The sequence below is a fragment of the Haplochromis burtoni genome, unplaced genomic scaffold (assembly GCF_018398535.1).
Source record: "Haplochromis burtoni strain Fernald_Lab_line unplaced genomic scaffold, NCSU_Asbu1 Contig_87, whole genome shotgun sequence".
Classification (NCBI taxonomy): domain Eukaryota; kingdom Metazoa; phylum Chordata; class Actinopteri; order Cichliformes; family Cichlidae; genus Haplochromis; species Haplochromis burtoni.
The window spans coordinates 1,051,934-1,072,338 of NW_024582448.1; the positions used below are offsets into that span (position 1 = coordinate 1,051,934).

The 20,405-nt window shown below is 38.0% G+C and overlaps 1 protein-coding gene across 10 annotated transcripts in view; it reads left to right on the plus strand.

The window, feature by feature from the left end:
• pcbp3 (poly(rC) binding protein 3) overlaps nt 1-20,203 on the plus strand; it is a 78,576-nt gene extending 58,373 nt beyond the window's left edge. For 3 of the 10 annotated variants that reach the window (XM_014334682.2, XM_014334681.2, XM_014334683.2), the window contains 11 exons: nt 69-92; nt 172-204; nt 398-529; nt 1,165-1,296; nt 3,372-3,500; nt 4,932-5,006; nt 9,220-9,261; nt 10,233-10,311; nt 12,195-12,247; nt 12,677-12,846; nt 13,836-14,816. In XM_014334682.2, coding sequence (XP_014190168.1) covers nt 69-92; nt 172-204; nt 398-529; nt 1,165-1,296; nt 3,372-3,500; nt 4,932-5,006; nt 9,220-9,261; nt 10,233-10,311; nt 12,195-12,247; nt 12,677-12,846; nt 13,836-13,890 — 924 coding nt within the window. In that variant the 3' untranslated portion in view covers nt 13,891-14,816. Of the gene's footprint in view, nt 1-68; nt 93-171; nt 205-397; nt 530-1,164; nt 1,297-3,371; nt 3,501-4,931; nt 5,007-9,219; nt 9,262-10,232; nt 10,312-12,194; nt 12,248-12,676; nt 12,847-13,835; nt 14,818-16,461 lie in introns of those variants that run through there. The other 7 variants (XM_042222502.1, XM_014334684.2, XM_014334685.2 and 4 more) reach the window with 7 other exon arrangements.
• Nucleotides 20,204-20,405: the final 202 nt, after the last annotated feature.

Consider the following 20,405-nt stretch of genomic DNA (forward strand, 5'->3'; position numbering starts at 1 on the left):
AGTACACATTTAAACAAATAAATATGTTTATTTTCTTCACTTTTTCTTGTTGTGTTTTCATGTTACAGGAGGTTGGAAGTATAATTGGAAAGGTATGTATTTTCATACTCATTTTCATGATTATGGAAAGATTCTGATTCACTTTGATGTACAAATGTACTTTTTTTTCAGAAAGGAGAAACAGTAAAAAAGATGCGAGAAGAGGTGAGTTTGAATATAGAAAAAATTAGCAAAAATATTTATTACCCTCCCGCCCATTGCACCCTCCCCAGCAAGTCACTAAAGATCACAATGAAATACCAGGCGAAGTTAACTTTGTAATGCATGAGTCAAATTTGCTCAGGATCTGTTTGAATAATTAAGGTTTCTTATCACCGCCACTGAAAATGAAAAGTAGTTGCTGGTCTTCCAGAGTGGAGCGCGAATCAATATTTCTGAGGGCAACTGTCCAGAGAGGATTGTTACCATCACCGGACCAACGGACACCATCTTCAAGGCTTTTGCTATGATTGCCTACAAATTTGAAGAGGTATGATCAGTCTGTTCACAATCAAAATGTACTCATTTTGTATTTCAATTCACCTTTTGCTCCTGTGGTAGTTCCAGACATTCAGCTTTCTTTATGTACACACAGTTTTCCTGCAAGCGTGGGTTTCTCGCTTTGAGATAAAGATCTGTCTGCAAACACAATCTCAGTGTTTGTATTTAGATAAAACCAAGCCAGACTCATATACATACATATATACAGTACACCTGCAAAGGGCACCTGTATCACTGAACAGTATGAGGTGAATTTTCAGCTATCTTTCTGCTGATGTTGTCTTTGATGTGTCTCCTCTTGCTAGTGCTGTGTAAGTACTGTGACTGGAACTTGTAAGAGGAGACTGACTGCTGAGTTCTCGGTGATCTGTGTAAAATGTGCCGTGCCAATAGGCTGGGTGTTTACAGGAGGGTGCATTCAGCGAGCGGAGGAGATGAAAATACTCAAGGAAAATTTAAAACAAGTGTGTTTTTGCAGGTCATTTTGCACCACCTTTGAAGTCTGGAAATTTATTTGGACATTCATTACTGAGACAGTTAACATCACGAATGTCTCGGTGTCACATCAAGAAAACATTACCCTTACAAGATAAAATACTTGCTACTTTTGTTGTTGTTTTCCAGGACATAATCAATTCCATGAGCAACAGTCCAGCAACCAGCAAGCCTCCTGTCACCTTAAGGCTTGTTGTGCCAGCCAGCCAGTGTGGCTCCCTCATAGGGAAAGGAGGCTCCAAAATCAAAGAAATGAGAGAGGTGTGTGAAACATTTTTCTGAACGACCTAATTATGTTAATAATGTTTATCCTGTTTTTTAAAGACAAACAGAACATTTACAGACAAATAGTTTTATTTTACGAGCTTACATTCATACATACATTACATTCATGAGTAAATAAATATTAGATATTTGAAAATTAATGAATAGTTTAACTAAACTGTGTCATTTTTCCTAAATAATTAACTGTAGGCTTGTTTTTACTTGATTATGTGTTACTTAATAAATTATTAATGAAATATCTGGAACGTTCAGCAGCAGTTATGACCCTGCAGCCACAGGACATTTAGCGAGTGCAGTTTTTTTTTTTTTTTTTTAAATCAGGACAATATTTCAGGCCTTAATGCTAGAAAGCCTCAGAAGAGGAGATACAGTATGACAGGCAGCTAAGCAGGACTCAAAGTTTGGATGATGCCATCTTGCGGTATATACCTTCACAAGGCCATCATAGCACCATCTGCACAGTATGGCTATAAAAATTTGTTAAGACATGTCACTAAACCAGAAAATTGCCCACCCCCTGTTGCTGGTGCTTGAGGCAAAGTCAGTGCATTTTGTATTCTGGGTGGCAGGAACATTTATTTCAAAATTTGATGCGAAGCAGTCCGATAATTGTTGAGCTACTTCAGTCTGGATCAAAGTGTTGGACCGACCAAATACCACTGCTATCGCTAGAGCCACACTGCTAGTGTGTCTAAAAAATAAGTAAATAATAAATAAAATATCAACAAACCTTTAAAAATGCCAGGTGACAGTACAGGGAAGCATATGACATTTGCTGTTAACTCATTTGAATTGTCTGTGTGCTATACAGTTCCCTATGTACAAGCCAGACGTTTTGTGCAGGTCTAACTTTTAACTGTGTGTTTAATGGATTCTCTATTGCATTACAAAAACTGTCACGAGTCTTTAGATACAAAACTAATGTGATTTTAAACTCAGACGTCTTAATTGTGCTGTGGCTCGTCTGCTCTGTCTGAGCAGCAGGATTTTAATTACAGTCAACTGCCGTAGTGACACTCCTCAGTTTATCCACTGTCTGAAAAAACACTGTTTTAGCGCCTCTCCCTGCTTTTAAGCAAAATTTCTTCTGATTGGCTTCCTTAAAAATCAGGTGGGCGGGGCTTCTGTGCTCACAGCCAGGCTATTTTAGGGACTTCTGCTCGCTGAGACGTCTTACATATCAAAGAATGGAAAACACTGAAAAACTGTGAAGCCTGAGCTTACTTTGATCCAGTGATTGATACTCAGATTAGTTTATATATGACAAAAAAAGCTATTATAAAAGTTTGAACCATTTTATGTATTTTACAGTTTTGGAAGTGCAAGTGTCATTAATTCACAGTCAGTATCATGAACACTAGCATTTAATAGCATATCAAAGCTACATTCCCAGTCATGATTTTATAGGTGGGTAGATTACAGCTGTTGTACATAAAGTTATCTCTGTACAGATTTGTGTTAGAAATAATTTGTGGAGAGAGATGTAAATTTTAACATCCAATTATCCAAAAATAGCAATTTTTTTGGCAGTGGTTTTAAAAGTGGTGCAATTAGAGATAATTATGAATAGCTGGTGGACACTAATGGTGGAGCAGTGCATCCAAAAAGTCTCCAAAATGCGTCAGCTGTAGTCTATGCTTGTTTCCCAGTGACGTAGCAGACACTATACAGTGGCTGAATGAGTGAGTGGGTGAAGTGTGGGAGGATGCATCATTATTGTCTTTTTGATGGAAGCTGAAAAAAAGAAGACGTGGAGACAAAATACAGCCATGAAGGCAACATGTTTTGACCCCAGGTGGATATGTGGCAATTGAAGGAAATAGTAAAGGACAAACTAAACATCCAAATTGCCATGGTGCTCTTATAGAGGCTGAAACGGAGTCTATCATATAGCCTGCACCTTGAGTACTTGAAGTACCTTTCAATTTTAATTTCCCTGCCAAAGTAAGTGCCTGTACTCTTGAGAGAAATGCAAAGCACAGCCTGAATGTGTTACAAATGAATTTCTTTCAACATCATCAAGCTCCTCAGAGTCCCTTCCTCTGCTCCAGTCCACAGGGGCCCAGGTCCAGGTAGCAGGCGACATGCTGCCCAACTCCACAGAACGTGCAGTGACAATCTCTGGGACCCCAGAAGCCATCATCCAGTGTGTCAGACAGATCTGTGTGGTTATGCTGGAGGTAAAGTATGTACAGATTTAGCAAGTGCCAATATGACTTACTATACAGTCTCAGAGAAATGTATTGAACAGACAGAGTGTGTGTCGAATTGCACTTCTGGCTAGACCTATAGCGTGCCTCTTTAAGAATTTATATTTAGTGCTTGTGCTCGTAAAGCACATTTTCTAAGAAATTGATTTTTGAATGGTCAGAACCACCTGGCAATTGTTGTCCATAAATGTCAACTTGACAGGCAACCGGCTCGTGCTATTAAGGTGCCAAGAAGGGTCTACATGCGTACATTTTCTATTATGCTGAAAGTGAGAAATTGTTTGCAGCATAGCAAAACAGACTGCAATTTAAATCATTCTGATGCAATTTAGAGGGAGAAATCTGTAATTATCGATCATTTTTGTGCATTAGTATCCAACTGAACTGTCACGGAAAGAGTAACACCATTACTTTGTCTGGATATTGTATCTGAAGTGGATACTCCTGCTGCTGCAGCACAGCAGCTACAGTGGAAATTTGATTAAGCCTTTTCCCCCGTCTTGAATAGTCTTGTTGCTGATGCACGGCATTAATCAATAACTTGGTGTCATTATAGTAAGTTCGCAAACTGGAAATCCCCTTCCTTCTCATTCCTCGTGGCTCAGAAAAAATAAGGTGATGCATTTACACAGCAGTGCATGGAGACTAAAGACATTTTCTTTGTGAAAACTATAACGTTTCTCTCAGCAAGACACTTTATTGCCTCAGAATAGTTCCTCTGCTTTTCTGCAGTAAAGCACTTTGGAAAATATGATTATATATGTGAATTGATAAGTGGGTGGATGCTATCCCGCTTCATATGCATTACACTGCACACAGTGATACACCAAGTCAAAAAATATTACAGTATTTTAAAGAATTGTTCACTCTCTGTTTTTTCTTTTCTAGGTTTTATTAACAAAAAAAAAAAGGAGCACATCAGTACCATTAAATATACACATTAAATAAGAAGCTATTTTATGTGTATATTTAGCTAGTGTATCTTAGCATAACAACCATTTAGCTAGTGTATCTTAGCATAACAACTCTAAAGACAGGGAACAAAAGCTAAAAAGAGGTAACAAAACAGAAACTAGCATCACCTTGTAGCTACTTTTGCTAAAATAATGGAGTTTACTTGCTATATGTCGGACTAGGCTTTGGGAAAATTTCCTTGGTACAATAATGAACTGATTTTAATATTTTCACTTAGCATGCTCTGTTACCTTCAGACAAATTGTGGCAAGCATCCTGCTCAGCTAATTGGCATCTTTAGCTTTATAATTTGCTCATCTTTAAACTAGTTTCCGTTCATTGTTGAGTAAAAAAAAAGTAAAACGATTCTTGTGCAGATGTGAGTTTGACGCACTTACATTTGCAATTATCTTGCTTTAGACTAACTCTGACTTTTGTTTTTCCTAGTCCCCACCAAAAGGTGCCACTATCCCTTACCGCCCAAAGCCCACCTCCACCCCTGTCATTTTTTCTGGTGGCCAGGTAAGTGCTGAACTAGCTTTAGCTTGTTAGTTTGTGCCTACAGCCAACTTGAGGCTTTTGCTGCAGCATCAGCATCACTGCCTCTTTAGTGCAAGCTTCTGTTAACTTTTATTCGCACACTTGCAATTTCTGCAACTCTGTCGCCTAAAAATTAATTTTATATAAGACTAAACTATATTATTTAGCAGATTTAGGTGCAGCATATTAGCTGGTTGTATCGTATTTTTTAAATGACATTTAGAAACTTGTAAGGATGTGGTTGGGGTGAATGACTGATGTACAAATCGTTCAATTTTCACGTTTTAGGCTGGAATAAATGGAAAGCAGTAGATGAGAGAGCACTTCTTAAATGTAATTAAACCTACTGTGTCATAAGACACAATGAAGTACTTTTATATTAATCAACTACTACTGTGTGAAACTACCTAATAATTGTTCCTTTTGCATAGAAAAGAGAGAAATTGGTTCTGACAAGGATGATTGTCACAAAAATTACAGCTTTAGTTGTTTTATATTGGGGGAGTGGCTTCAGTAAAAATAGAAGTTTTATTCCTGTAGTAATTTCTATCTGGTTGTTTGGCTTTTGTAGCAGTAGGAACCTCTCTGTCAGAACTAGCACTGTTACCATGAAATGAATGTGGCTTATATTTGACTGACTTATATTTAAACGATCTTGCATTTGTGCAAATGATAAATGCTCAATTTTATTAGTTTGATTAGGTGCACCTAGCTGGTACCCAGTTGGACCACTTGTTGGTGTCAGAACTGCCTTATTTAATGTCTTGGATTCAACAAGGTTACTGGAGACATTCCTCAGAGATTTTGGTCGACATTGACACGATAGCATCAATTATTGCAGATTCTTCTCCAACACATCCATGATGTGAACCTCCTGTTCCATCACACCCCACATGTGCTCAATTGCATCGTGACTGTGGATGTCAATTGCGTAGTCAATTCACTGACAAATTCAAAAAACATTTTGAGTTGGCTTGAGTTTTATCACATGGTGTGTTATCCTGCTGAAAGCAGGCTGGGGTGTTTAGAATCAGAATCAGAAAGGGTTTTATTGCCAAATGTTGAGCAGGTTTACAACATTAGGAAATTGCTGCCGTACTTAGTGCAAACATGCTGTCATATAACGCTTAAATAGACATAAAAATAAGAATTAAAACAAGCCTTACTGGCTACTAAGGGGCCTAAAGTGTGCCAGAAATGTCCTCCGCACCATTATACCACGAACAGCAAAAGAAGTGTTGATACAGTGCAGGATGGAACCATGTTTCCATTTTGCTAATCTCAAATTCTGACCCCACCAACTGAAAGTCAAAGCAGAAATCTGGACTTGTTGAGCCCAACAATGTTTTTCCAATCTTATGTTGTTCAGTTTTGATAAATCTATGTGAACTGTAGCCTCGGCTTCTTGTTTTTTAGTTGACAGGAATGGGACGCTGTCTGCTGCTGTAACCCATCTGCTTTAAGGTTCATGCTATGTATTCAGAGATGATCCTCTCCATACCTTGGTTGTTACAAGTAGTCATTTAAGCTACTGTGACTTTACTGTTAACTTTAAAATAATCTGGCCAGTCTTTTCTCCTCCATTTTCACTCATCTAACTGCTGCTCTCTGGATACTTTCTCTTTTTTGGACTCTGGAAACCCTTAGAGATAGTTCTGTGGGAAAGCCCTAGCCAATCAGCAGTTTCTGAAATACTCAGACCAGCCTGCTTGGCACCAACAACCATTCCACATTCAGATTCACTAGTCTTGACCATGTCTACATGCCTAAGTGCATTGAGTTGTTGCCATGTGAATTTTCCGATTTAATGTATGTATTAACAAGCAGCTGGTGTACCTAACAGGTGTACCTAAAAAAAGTGGCTGGTGAGTGCATTTTGGCTGGACAGTCATTGTTGTTTGAGTGCACCGGATAGTGAAAGAGGGAAGCAGGGACGGTAGCAGAACCATAATGTGTGAATCAGTAACAATGGCATTAATGTCAACAAGAATGCTGGGTGCATACTAATGTCTGTCCAGCCATATCCATAAGTTAATTGCAGATTTGGACTAAAAGCTGTTGAATGGATTTGAAAACTTAGCAAACAAGAGATACGCTGGAGGAACAGAGCACATAAGAACTTGTAATGACTCCAATTTTCCTTTTGTCTGGGAATAATCATCATCACTGGGTGTTAAATGGAAAAAAAACCCCCCACATCTGAAGCCTTTAGAAAACAACTTACACGGGTCTGATTTAGAAAAAAACGAAACAAAACAAAAAAACATGCACAGACAGAAATGCAAAAACATCTGTCCAAAATAAGGTAATTCAGTTGACTAATATGCTATGTTTAACGTTAGCATATACATACACAGTCTAGACTGGGATTTGAATGATTACTCACCTGAGACCGAGGCAGCTAGTTTGTTTATACAGTTGAATCCATGAATTAAAGATGAAACAGGAGAACCAAAAATGAGGAGTCATAAAGCAGCACTAAGTTGCATTGGCAGCCATCAGCAAATGCGCTTTATGGACATTATGAAACATTTTCTGCCAGTCATCGGATATATTTTATTGTATTTTTGGACTTCCAAGACTTGGATGTCATTGCACTTCATCTACATATAATAAGCCTTTTCTGATACTGCTTTGAATATGCTAACACTTAAGTAGATCATCAATTAATGTTAGTTAATGTCATTGCTAATGATGCAGAAGATTAAGTGAATCATCACTTTAATGTCATTACCACTAAATGGTAAATAAATGGTAAATGGCCTGTATTTGTATAGCGCTTTTACTAGTCCCGCCTAGGGACCCCAAAGCGCTTTACACACCCAGTCATCCACCCATTCACTCTCACATTCACACACTGGTGGAGGCAAGCTACAGTTGTAGCCACAGCTGCCCTGGGGCAGACTGACAGAAGTGAGGTTGCCATATCGCGCCATTGGCCCTTCTGGCCAACATCAGTAGGCGGTAGGTGAAGTGTGTTGCCCAAGGACACAACGACCGAGACTGTCCGAGCCGGGGCTTGAACCGGCAACCTTCCGGTTACAAGGCGAACTCCCACTTCGCCCCACTAGAAACACATACCAAAATTTATAATCAGTTTTATATGTAATATATACATTATATATAGTACATAGACACATAATAAGGAAAAGGAATATTCAGTTGTGGTCAGAGGTTTACATATATTCATCCTGGGCATGAAGGTCAAAGTTATCTTGTGTTTTTCATGATTTTTTTTTAACTGTTTTTCATCCATTGTGGAATGATTGCACAGTATACAACTTTAATGACGTTTTAATTGAATGTAAGTTTGAAACAGGGTCAAAAATATTTACACTGGGTCAAATATATAACTACACCACTAATATTTGGTTAAATATTAGTGGAAGTTGCACATCAGCTAGACACTTTTGGAAGCCATGAGCAAGTTTCTGACATAATGTTAAACTGAGGTAACGTTTAAGGTGAAGGTAGTCCTCCTTTATTATTTCATCCAGTTTTTGGAATGCACCACTACCAAAAGTAGAAAAACTGTTCCAGAGCATGATCCCATCATAGATTTGAAAGCCTCACCTTTACTCCTCCAAACATAAAACTTTTCTCCAGATGGTATTTGACTTACCCATATGGGTTCAATTGAGCTTAAATGTGTTGGTTTTTGAGCAGGGGATTGTTGCTTGGTCAGCTTGGAACATCCTTGATCTTGGAATCTGTAGGTCTTTAAGGACTGGCTTTAAAAGACCTTCACCTGTCAATCAAATCATTTTTATTCTGGCAAAAAGAAACTATGAGTTGTAGGCAGCAACTCATTAACAAGTTAAAAGGCATTGTAGAACCACTTATTAAAAGATTTAAGTGAGTGTAGGTATAAATTAAAGCTTGTACATAAACTTTTGACCCTGTGTGATCGAAGGAAAATCGACAATAAATTCAAGCTTGTGCATGCAATTCTTGTATTTTTAAAGTAATTAAAGATGTATGCGGTACAATCATTCCACTCCGGAAAAAAGAACACTTCAAAGAATTGATTAAAGCCCAAAGTGATGATGACGTTCATGCCCAAGATGAGTGTTTGTAAGTGACTGAAAGGCTTTTTGAAAGTGTTTGAAAGTGTACAAGCTGATTTGTTCTTTATTTGATTTTTTCCCACTCTGATACTGAAGTCTGATTTTTCTTCTATGTTTTACCTTTCCAGGCCTACACAATTCAGGGACAGTACGCCATACCACACCCAGATGTAAGTTCTTAGTCTCTTTTTAAAAATTTAATTTTGAAACAAACCTGCGTTGTTTCGTATATAAAGAGCAGACATTTGATTAGATGCACACATCAGCTCTTATGAGATAAGCTATAAAGCCCTTCCACTTTCAGAACCACTGGCTGTCTATAGTTTAAGGTTTTATTGTGGCTGAACTACCAGAAAGATCTGGTCGATAACAAGCCAGTGGCTCCTGGTGTTAACGACCAAGGCAAAGACAGTAATGGCAGTTTTGATGTAGACAGCTCTTTAATTCCAGTGGACCATATAGTCTCCATTAATAATCTGCCTTCATCTGTCCTTGTCGTAAGAGCATCTCAAGAGCTACCTTGTGTCAGATCCACTAATTCAAAGTTGGGCAATGATTGATGCCAGTGGAGGTGGTGGTTGACGGTACAATCACTCAAGTACGGGCCTGACACCCTCTTCCTCCCTCATTAAAACTCCTCTTAAAAGGAGAGGAAGCCTTTAAAGTATCGGCCTTCCCTTATTCCTGATGGAAATGATATACAGCAGCGGATGGACATCCTGTGACCATACTGGCTGGGAGAGCAGGTGCTCTTGCAGTCATATGGGTTCTCTGAGTGTGAGTCAAAACTGCCATTTAGAAAGACATGTGGTAATTAAGAGGGCAATAAAAATTATTTCCTGCAGTTAATGTTAATGTGCTCACCAGTGGGTCCACATTTTCAAAACCACTATGCTAAAATGATAAAGAAACAGGCAGAACAGAAAGGAAAATATCAAATTATCTAATAGAGTCCATCTCCACGACAGACAATCATCCTCTCTCTGTATCTCTTTTTCTCTTACTTTTTATCCTCCACCACCCCGTGCCATGGCCTCCTTTTCCTCACCGTTTCTTCACTCTAGTTTTGGTTGGCTTCATTTCTTGGTGTGACCTGTGTAACAGTAACCTCTTAGTTCTACTTTCCCTCCTAACCCTTCAGCAGTTGACCAAGCTCCACCAGTTGGCTATGCAGCAAACCCCCTTTACCCCTCTCGGACAGACCACCCCTGCTTTCCCTGGTACGTACCCACGAGGCCCGATAGATACTTCCTTCTCTTTGCATCCAGAGAAACATTTTTCTCTTTCCCTACCTTGCACCCTATCTCTATTTTGGCACAGCATGTCTTGGCCCCTGTAGTTTCTATCTTTCTTTGATTTGTCCATATATGTTTTTTTTTCTTGGATATGTCTGATATTTTGCCACTGAAAGGTAAAAAAATGCCTTCGGGCTTCACTTTAAAATGATGTATTCCAAACTGCATTATCTCTTGGAAACAGGGCAAATTGTTTATGCTGTTGACTTTCCATTAAGGAGGGAGACTCTAATGCCACAGGCCCGATTCTACAATAATAATTGTGCCTCTAGCTCTTTTATAGCTCTTGGTGTTATAGCCTATGTGCATCGCAACCTCTGTATCTGTGTAGTTGATCAAATGAAGGTCTCGTGAGTACTATTTTATCCAAAAGCCTTAGCTATAATGAATGCAGAAATGCAAACTTAGCATTTTGAGATCAAAAAAGGTCACCTATGAGATTTATGTGGATTCAAGGCTTTCGGGAGTAGTCCGGGTGGATAAGAAACATCTGTAGTTCACCTCTGTGGAATGCATATTTCAGTCTAGCAAGGTTGTAGGTTATTGGTTTTATTTTATTTTATTTTTTCAAATTCTAACTTGTTGGGAAAATAAATAAACAGGACGGCAAAACTCTTGAAATTGAGTGTAACTTGTGAGACAAGTATGCTGGGCTGAGATAAAACAGAATATCAGGATATTTTATGAGGCCCGTTGACCCAAAGCACAGGGAGAACATGCAGACGCCACGCAAAAAGGCCATGTGCTGGTTTGTTGCAGTTTCAACACCAAAACACTAGTTGGTGGTGGAGTTTCTCTCTTTGACCTAGCGGCGAAAGAAGACGTGGACAGTACCGTGAAACAACAGTACTGAATGGGCTAATCACATTCATTGTGTTGAGTCAACGTTGCATTTCTTGTGAGATGCATGTCAAGTTATGGTGAAGGGTTTCACAAAGGTTTGGAGTTATGATTAATCACACTTAAGCCACCATGCTACTTTTATTCCATTTATATGCACATATCAAGTTCTGGATTTTTTGACAACTCAAATAACGTTGTCTCCCCTCATCGTCTAATCTCAAAAAGTGAAATAAACCTAATGGGTGAAACAGAGAGCAAAGGAGTCAAGCTAGTCAGACTGTAAATAACAAAACAATGATGTAAGAAACCAATCACACGGCTGATATACCGGAACAGCATTAGTAAATAAGCAGCTATAACCTGATTTCCATTATATGCTGTTTGACTTATAGGTGCATTCGATTCACACTTCTACTGATTCCTCGTGTGTTTTACGTAGGGTCATCTATCCCATGGTGGTTGTTAGATTTTATTTCATGGCAGCTGTATATCTTTTAATTTTGTTACCTGAGCAGCCACACAGCGTTCTCTCTCTTTTTCTTTTTTTAACCCTTACTGTGCCTGTCTGCATAGCTGTACATGGAATGAGTAACTGATTAAACAAAGTTCATGATCCCCCTTCTGAATGTGTTTCCTTTTCTCTCCAAGCAGGAAATTTAATTTAAGATTTTGCTGTGTAATTTGGGAAATATGTTTTTAATTTCTTTCACTTAATAAATATAAATTAAATAATCAACAGCAGCTAAAAAAAAAATTCTAGTGGCTGCACTTTACTAGGCATTACTCGTAGTGCCTTGATTAATATAAAGCCAGAAAAAACAGGGTAGTTTATTTTAACTCAGCTGACCTGCTGCTAGGTGGATGTGCTACCTTTGATAAAAAAAAAAGAAAAAGTTCCTTTTAGAGATGAACTCTGCTAAAGTATTGAAATTGCAATGTCTTTTCTTATAATGTCCGCGGTGCAGGTTTGGATGCCAGTCCACCAGCCAGCACCCATGAACTCACCATTCCTAATGATGTAAGTAATGCTGGAAAGGTTTCACGAGACATCAATTTCAAGAATACAGTCATGTATTGCTGTTTCCGCCAGATGAAATTGCAAAAATCTCCAATTTGGTCTCATCTGTTCTAATGAAACTGTTCCAAAAGTCTTGTGGTTTGTTCAGATGTAACTTTTCAAACCTATGGAAACTTTTTTTTTTATAATAATATATATGTTTAAATATATTATGTAGGGGATTTTTTATAAGCCGGAGAGATAAATTGATCTAACTATTTTATGTAAATTTAATAGAAAGGATTACTGTCTATTTGTAAATATATAGAAATAATGATTGCACTGAGATGCCATCTTTTTAAAAATGTAAGTGTTATAAAGAAGAAATGATTGTCATTACCAGCCGTGAAGCCTTGTTCAGATTCAAAGACTTTTGCTTTTTCCCCACAGTTAATAGGGTGCATTATTGGACGCCAGGGCACCAAAATAAATGAGATTCGACAGATGTCTGGGGCGCAGATCAAAATTGCAAATGCCATGGAGGGCTCATCAGAGCGTCAGATTACCATCACAGGGACCCCCGCTAACATCAGCCTGGCCCAGTATCTCATCAATGCCAGGTAACCTTTCAACTCTGCTGGGCTCAAGCACAACATTAAAGATAAAAGTAACATCTGAATGAGCATGCTCATAGTGAAGATCCAAGAAAGCTTCTCTCTCTGATTGGGCTTTTTGGAATAAAAGGAGGTCGCTGACAAGTTTACTTTTGACACTGAGACTTTGATGAGACTCTAGAAAATGCAAAAAAAAAAATCTGTCAGATTTACACAAGCAACAGATAAGCCCATGAATAATGTGAGCCATGCTGGGTCCCCCCCTATTTCCCTTTGTTTGTTCCTTTTGACTTTTGTTCTTTACATCCAACCAAGTGTAGACATTAAAATGCAGTAAGTTTCTGGGAGAACACTCTTTGCAAGTAAGTGTCTCATGGGAGCAAGGCCAACTACTGGAACGAGTAAGCTGTGCCTTTGAACAGAATCTGCAGATTAGTAAATTGGATGATCAATAAATGAATCATCAAATGTTCAATGCTTACTTCAGTTCACAAAGTTGGCTGACACAAGAAGGTATACATTCTCTGCGAGCTTAATTTAGAGATATAACTGCTGTAAGACTGTGTTTTTGCACATAAGCTGTCAGTGTAATTAAATAAAAAGAAAATGACTCCAAGACAGTTACATCTAAATCCCATGCAGGACTAAAGAGCAGTGGCTGTGTAGTAAGATAGTATACATACCAGTAGATAGTGTGAAACAGTTTTTAAGTTTTCTTGGCATGCTCCACTACCTCTGTTTCTCCTCTATCCAGCGAAACCTAATTCATTATCACCAGTGAAAATAAATGTAAAATCCGCAGCTCTGAGAAAACAGAACAGCACTGATGTCCACAGGCTACCTGCACCTCAAAGTCATATGTTATCAGCATTAGTGCAGGGGAACCCACATGCTCAACACAAAGCGATTTTTTGTTTTTGACTTCTAAAGGGGATTTTAGAGAACAGCCCACAAAGAAACTAATGGCTACTGCTTTCCCGCAATTCCAATGGCAGGTTCAGGGACGTGGCCGCCATGTGGAATGACCCTTCATCCATGACAACATCCTGAAGTCGCCACAAATCTGGTTCTGTTTTCAGAAGCTAACATCAAAACCACAACTTCACGATAAACCTCTATGTGTTATCCTGTGGGACTTTTGCTTTGCTAGTTGTGCATATAACTTCAGCTCTAGCCTGTAAGAGGCCTGTATTGACACCGGGGTCTGTTTAACAATCGATGTAGCCAGTGTATAGATTAAAAAAAATAGTTTTTACTTTGGAAAATATGCTTATTCACTGTTTTTTGCAGAAATGTTGACAAGAAAATTAATTACAATTTCTGTGTCTTAAATGGGAAGCAGCTGTTATGTAAAGGAAACAAATCCACCCAGAAACACATCTAAAAGCGAGTGACTCATTAGCTAATCAAGGCTATTAATGGCAAGCTGTTGTCGTGGATTTTTCCCTAGACTTTACAGGTAAAACCCAGAAACACAGATACTAGTGCTAATTAGTGCTAAGCAACAAACAAAGATTTATTTTGTTGAATTTCAAAAACTAATATTTGGAGTCAACTTTTTTCGATGGTCTGTCAGTACAATCAAACATGTCTAAACACACGTGAGGTATCTGCATTAAAAATCCTTCAAAAGGAACCAAAAACCAACATGGATGAGAGGTCCATTTCGGCGACTTGAACCACCACTTGTACCACCTCCATCCATCTTATCAGATCAGTCAGTTCCATCGGCATTTGGACCTCGCCTTGCTTATATATTGTCACAGTTTTTTATCCTAATTTACACTGACAATGTTGTGAAATAAATATATATTAATGAGAGAATACTTTTACTTTCTCTCTCTTCTCTTTTTAAAATTTCTTTAACCTTTTCATGCATGAATCATGACAACCTTAATCAGTATTTTTTTCTCAAGTATTTTTATTCATCTTTAGGCATGAAAAAAGAATTTTAAATTTCTTTTTTTTGAGATTAGATGAGATGAGATGAAACTTTATTAATCCCTCGGGTGGGTTCTTCTGGGAAATTCAGTTTCCAGTAGCACAGCACCGACAGAAGTTGCATGTTACAGATACAATAAAGGGGAATGAGAGTAAGGATAAAAGCATAAATATACCATATATACACATATACACATATATAAATACAGAATATATAATATGGAATACCAGTGGTAACAATAACATGTACTTTTCAAAGATTTTTCTTACATGTCCACTTAGGTGGACAACATCACCTTTGGTGTGGGTGGCAGGGTATGGAGTCACACATCAGTGTCCAATGTAGTGGTTTATGTGCAAGTATACCATCAACACTGACACAAATACAAGAAAACAGCCCTTTCACGCATAGTGGTCACTACAGTGGACAGTTATTTAAAGGCTGAGACTGGATACTTTATTCTTTAAAAATTTGGAGTTGAGCACTGTTACTTTGTACCTTGGTCAGAACAGTCGTGCCACTACACTGCATGAATTATGGCCAAATGCAGTTTAAATTGAGTATATAGCCCTCCTATACAGGGGTTCAGGAGGGAGAAAATTGTTTTGTGCCAAGCTGTAAACATGTTTACATGCTCTAGATTTGAGCATTTCAACATCTGAGTCTATGAAACTGAGTTTTGGAGTTAGAAATCCAGCTTTTAGAGCGAGCCTGAGGTTGTTTTTTTCATCATTTTTTGTCACTTCAAAGTTGACTTCATATTGAAACTCTGGAGGTCGACGCTTGGTATCAAGCTTAAAGCAACATTTGATTCAGATGGATACTTTGGTCTCTGGTGATTGGTTACAGGGAAATCAAATCCCCACTTCTCTTCAGACCAAAGATGAAAAAAAGAGTAATTTACAGTTTGCTAATTACAAAGAAGCTTTACTTTACATGTCTAAATAGGTAGATTATGTTAGCTTCCAGCAGAGCCAGGTAACTTGTGTTCACCTGTCCTCCCTTCCTCCAGCTTCACATTTAAAGAACCCACATCAGAATACCATTGATCTTCTCATTTTACTTCCTGCAATGCAGCGAATAAGCATATTGTCCCCAAAAAAGAAGCAAACAGCTTCTTCAACTATTTATTTAGCATGCCTCATTTCAAGAATATCGTGTTTCTTTTTGGTATCGTTATATAAATTTGCCTATAAAGTCCTCTTGTGTCATTGTCTACAAGGAGTAAAAATAATATTTAAAAAAAAAGGGAAAATAAAAAAATAAAGTAAAAAAAAAAGGCAGGAAACGTGAGTGCTACTGAGCAATGCTGTTAGTAAGAAGAGTGATGTGATGCCTCTGTAATGCAACTCACTATTTCATAACACCGTTTTTCTTTTAATGTTTTTATGTTTTTTTGTGTGGTTTTGTTTTTTTTAGTCCACTGCATGGCTTCATGAGAGGCTTTAGTACTGCATGGTTATGTATCCACATCTGTTTTATGTGAATGGGTGCAATGAGAATATGGTGTCAAGTCTCTGTGAAGAAAATGCACCAAGCAAGAACATTCAAGCACAAAGGCAACCATTGCAGCATAACTTTCACTGCCAAGCGAAAGTTCTTCTTTCACAGTTGTTTTATTTTCTGTCTACCCCCGCCCCCCTCCCCCCTCCTCCCCCTTCTTCCCTGTACTGTTTTAGGCTGACGTCTGAAGTCACTGGAATGGGCACACTCTAGTTTCAACCCATCTTTCCTCAGTGCATCACATGACCCTTGAGCGAATGAATGGCATTGTACCTAATTTATTGGTTTCTCTGTGTTTGGTATTTTTTAAGTGACTTTAACTTTGATTATTTATAGTATATAGTGTAAACATGTGTATCTGCACTGTTGCTAGGACTCCTCACACCTCGTTTTACGTTTTTGAAAGGTTTTACTCCACTCTAGCATCTTCCATGCCATCTCATGCACTACATCACTGTGTCGTATTTCGCATTTTATAAGACATCACCATACTCGTTCTTTTGTAATGCAGGCACCTGAAAGTAAACACAAAGTAAACCTAAGTATTGGTTTAACAATTTACAATGAGGTTGTCCCTCCTCCAGCCCCACATCCTTTTACACTGACCCATTTTTTAGACTGCTAGCTGGGACAATACATTAATCAACACAAAAGTTCAGCAGCTATATCATTTACTTTATTCCAAATCATTTCACACTGATTTCATGATTGATGAAATTAGTGCTCTACTTTGTGCCTGTAGACATTTGCCTGTTCGTCCTAGCATTGTATGTACACTATAGAATGATCTGCATGACGCACAAACCAGACTACATTTCACATTCATTTTAAAACCAAACAGGTGGAACCAAACGGAAATGGAAGAGTGAAAGGGATGGGTGTATCACTCTGACTCCAGTCTGAAATGACCGAGGGTGTGAGCCAGAACAAAAAAAAAAAAAAAAAAGGAAACCGTGCTAATGCATAAATATTAGCCTTTCTGAGTTTCTCGTGAGACCTGACAGAAAGCTGGGATAGAAAAATGAAAATATATCAAGGAAATGACTGGAGCAACAAGTGAAATTCAAATGCATGCGATGAATAAAGCCCTTTTTATTCACCTATACTCCACCACCATATTTACATTATTCATGTCGTCATGTCATAGCTACTGTGTACAAGCAGCATGGGCCATATGGAGCGATTTCAGAATTGTCTAGTGTATATTTGCGCTCACATGTAGCTCATGTAAAGATTTCATTGTAAATCACAAGAGCTGAAAAGCTCATGGGTAGTGTCCTTGAAGACACTTGTTACAAAGTGGTAGGAAGCAAGCCATTTTAGAAGCAGAAAGTGTAGAGTATTACTGGTAAGCATGCATGAAACGTTGGGATATCGAAAACACTGAAAGCATATTTTTCAATTTAAGTATTTACACATGATTCAGTTGATAGCCTTGCTTACATACACGTATGTATAACTCTCTGCAGCTGCCATCTAATACAGAGAGTACTGTGGGTGACTGTACTGATTTTATGGTATGTGTTCACAGGGGCGTTTCTGGAAGTAAGCAGCTGCACTCAGAACTTGCCACTAGGTAGTGTCAGTGTCCATATGAACATCTGACAATCTCCTACTGGATTTTAATTATGACCCATATGCCAGCTTGCTTAATTTGACCAACATTATAGAAACAGTGGGACCCAAGACATAGGCCAAGTATATCATATATTTAGTTTCGCACCAGTTCTTTCTGTTGAAAGGTAAACACAGGATAGTAGAAAATAGCCACAACAATCTGAAAAATTGCTATAAGCAAGCACTTAGTGCTGGTGGGGAGGAAAAACTCCCTTTTTGAAAGGAGGAAACCTCAGATCCAAACTTATGGAGGGGCAGTCATCAGCAATTATTATTTGACAATGATTATGAATTCTGGCATGAGTTTCCAGGGCTGATGAGTCATGCCACTGTGCCGTTATATGTATAAGTGCATCCCTACACATTGGGTCCAATTACTCCAACAAAATGTCTACAGTGTTTCCATTACTCCCACCTACAATATCTTTTGACTGGTATGACACATCACAGCACATCAGGCTAAAATATTTTTCAGAATAGAAATACTTTCAGCTGCATACATGATCGCTGGTGGTAATAAAGATATGCTTAATTGTTGTTAGGATGATGAAGAGGACCTGGCCCAAAAGGTTTGAGAATCCAAGGTCTGGTAGCATCAATGGGAATATTGATGCTACCAGAAATGAAAGATCCTGTGAACATGTACCATTATCTCTAAATGGACACACAACTTTTGGCCCTGTTGCTCAATCTGAAGCTGAATGTACTTCAAATATGTGTTTTTAACTAATATTTACATGTCACACTGGGCTATAGTAATTACACGGGTATATTTTCAATCAGGTGCATCAAAGCTAAATGATGTAAACAATTATTTAGCAAACGTTTTCGAACGTTACAAGGTTAAGAAGGTCACCCTCAAATGAAGTCGGTTTCAAATGATGTATTAAATAATTACCATATTATTACACTAGATACATACAATATTACATGCTGAAATTATTTTTCATTATGGTAAATAAAAAATGTAAGCCTAAATGTTCCTGTATTTTCTGCAAGAAAAAAATTTATTTAGCAAGTGCAGCGCTTGTTTCAGCTTGTGTAGGCTATAAGATCAAAACTAGGGGATACCTTCATGTGTCATGTGACTGAAGATTGTTTTGGGGGGATATTTTTACCTTTTTTGATAGCTGAGGTAGATATAGGCAAGAAATGCTGAAAAAGATAGCAGGACGTGCAACAATTACATTTTTTTCTCAATCCTACTCTTTCAAAAATTCTGACTATATTACAATAATTACACAATTTACTTACAAAGTGTTCATACATGTATGCATAAATCTTATATGAACTATTGGTCGGGCCATTACAAATTTGGCCCAGGTCCTGAGTATTTGGATAGAATGGATTATATATGGGTTATTACTTTTGAGTATAGAGTCAGTGATATTGTTTTGTTACATTTCACATCTTTACACACTTACATTGTGAATGTATCTCTCTACATTGTACATTATCACTCATCTGGCTGCATTCAGATGAACAAATGGAGCACTCACTGATTGAAGGCTGATGCGTTTTAAACATTGTGTTCATGTAAAACTGTTCTAACTGTAATTACTTGAGCAGAGTGTGTAAAAATTGTTCACATTACTATGAGATTTTGATATCAGGTATATAGCTGCCTGTTGTCAAAAAAGACTTGCAGAAATATTTTGCACTAGCACTAAAAAGACCAATGCAGCAGATGTTACAGACCACACAATTTCTAAAATATTACATGGCAACCATCTGCCTCAAATGTTCAACAAAACAAAAGAAGCTAATGTGAACAGTTTATGTGGCACACGGAGGCTAACCACCTATTCCACTTCTCTATAATCTAGCCATTAATGTGTTTATTTTTTCATGTTAATTGCACAATAATGGTTGTGCTTGTAGGTTCAGGGTATCTGCTGGTTGTGTGCACAGAGGTCAACCAAGATGCAGCCCCTTACAACTTTGCAAACAACTCAGTTGCCTTTTTGATTGCCATACTTTTCTCATTTATGCTCATGGCATCATTCATGTTCTCTTCACCCTAAAATGCTCTGTATGTCGTCCACCTATTGTTTTGTTGCTTTTGTTGATAAACCGATTCAACACCTTTTTTTCTGTGCTAGAGCAGCAAAAAGTTAAAGGTTAGCACTGAGGTAATATATGATGTACGTAGTTTGGTGCTGTTTGAGGAAATGTGTCAGATCATGTTTAAAGTTGATCATTTGCACCATGAAGGTCAGTATTGGATCTATTATTTGTTGGGGTTGATTCTGAAATGTTTTGTAAAAAGATGATAATAAAGTTTGTGTTTTTTTCCCTTGACGTCCGTCTAATTTGTATTTCAGAAAGTCCATTTCAGTCAAACATCCATCACTCACATAGATATGGATACACACAGGCAGAACTCCATTGCAGTTAAATGTTTTCACACATCAGTAATAACATGAGTGATCATTAACCCGGCCAGTAAAATTAGTCAGAAAAAAACATAGACTGATCTCATACAGTTCAATGGTTGGCCCTC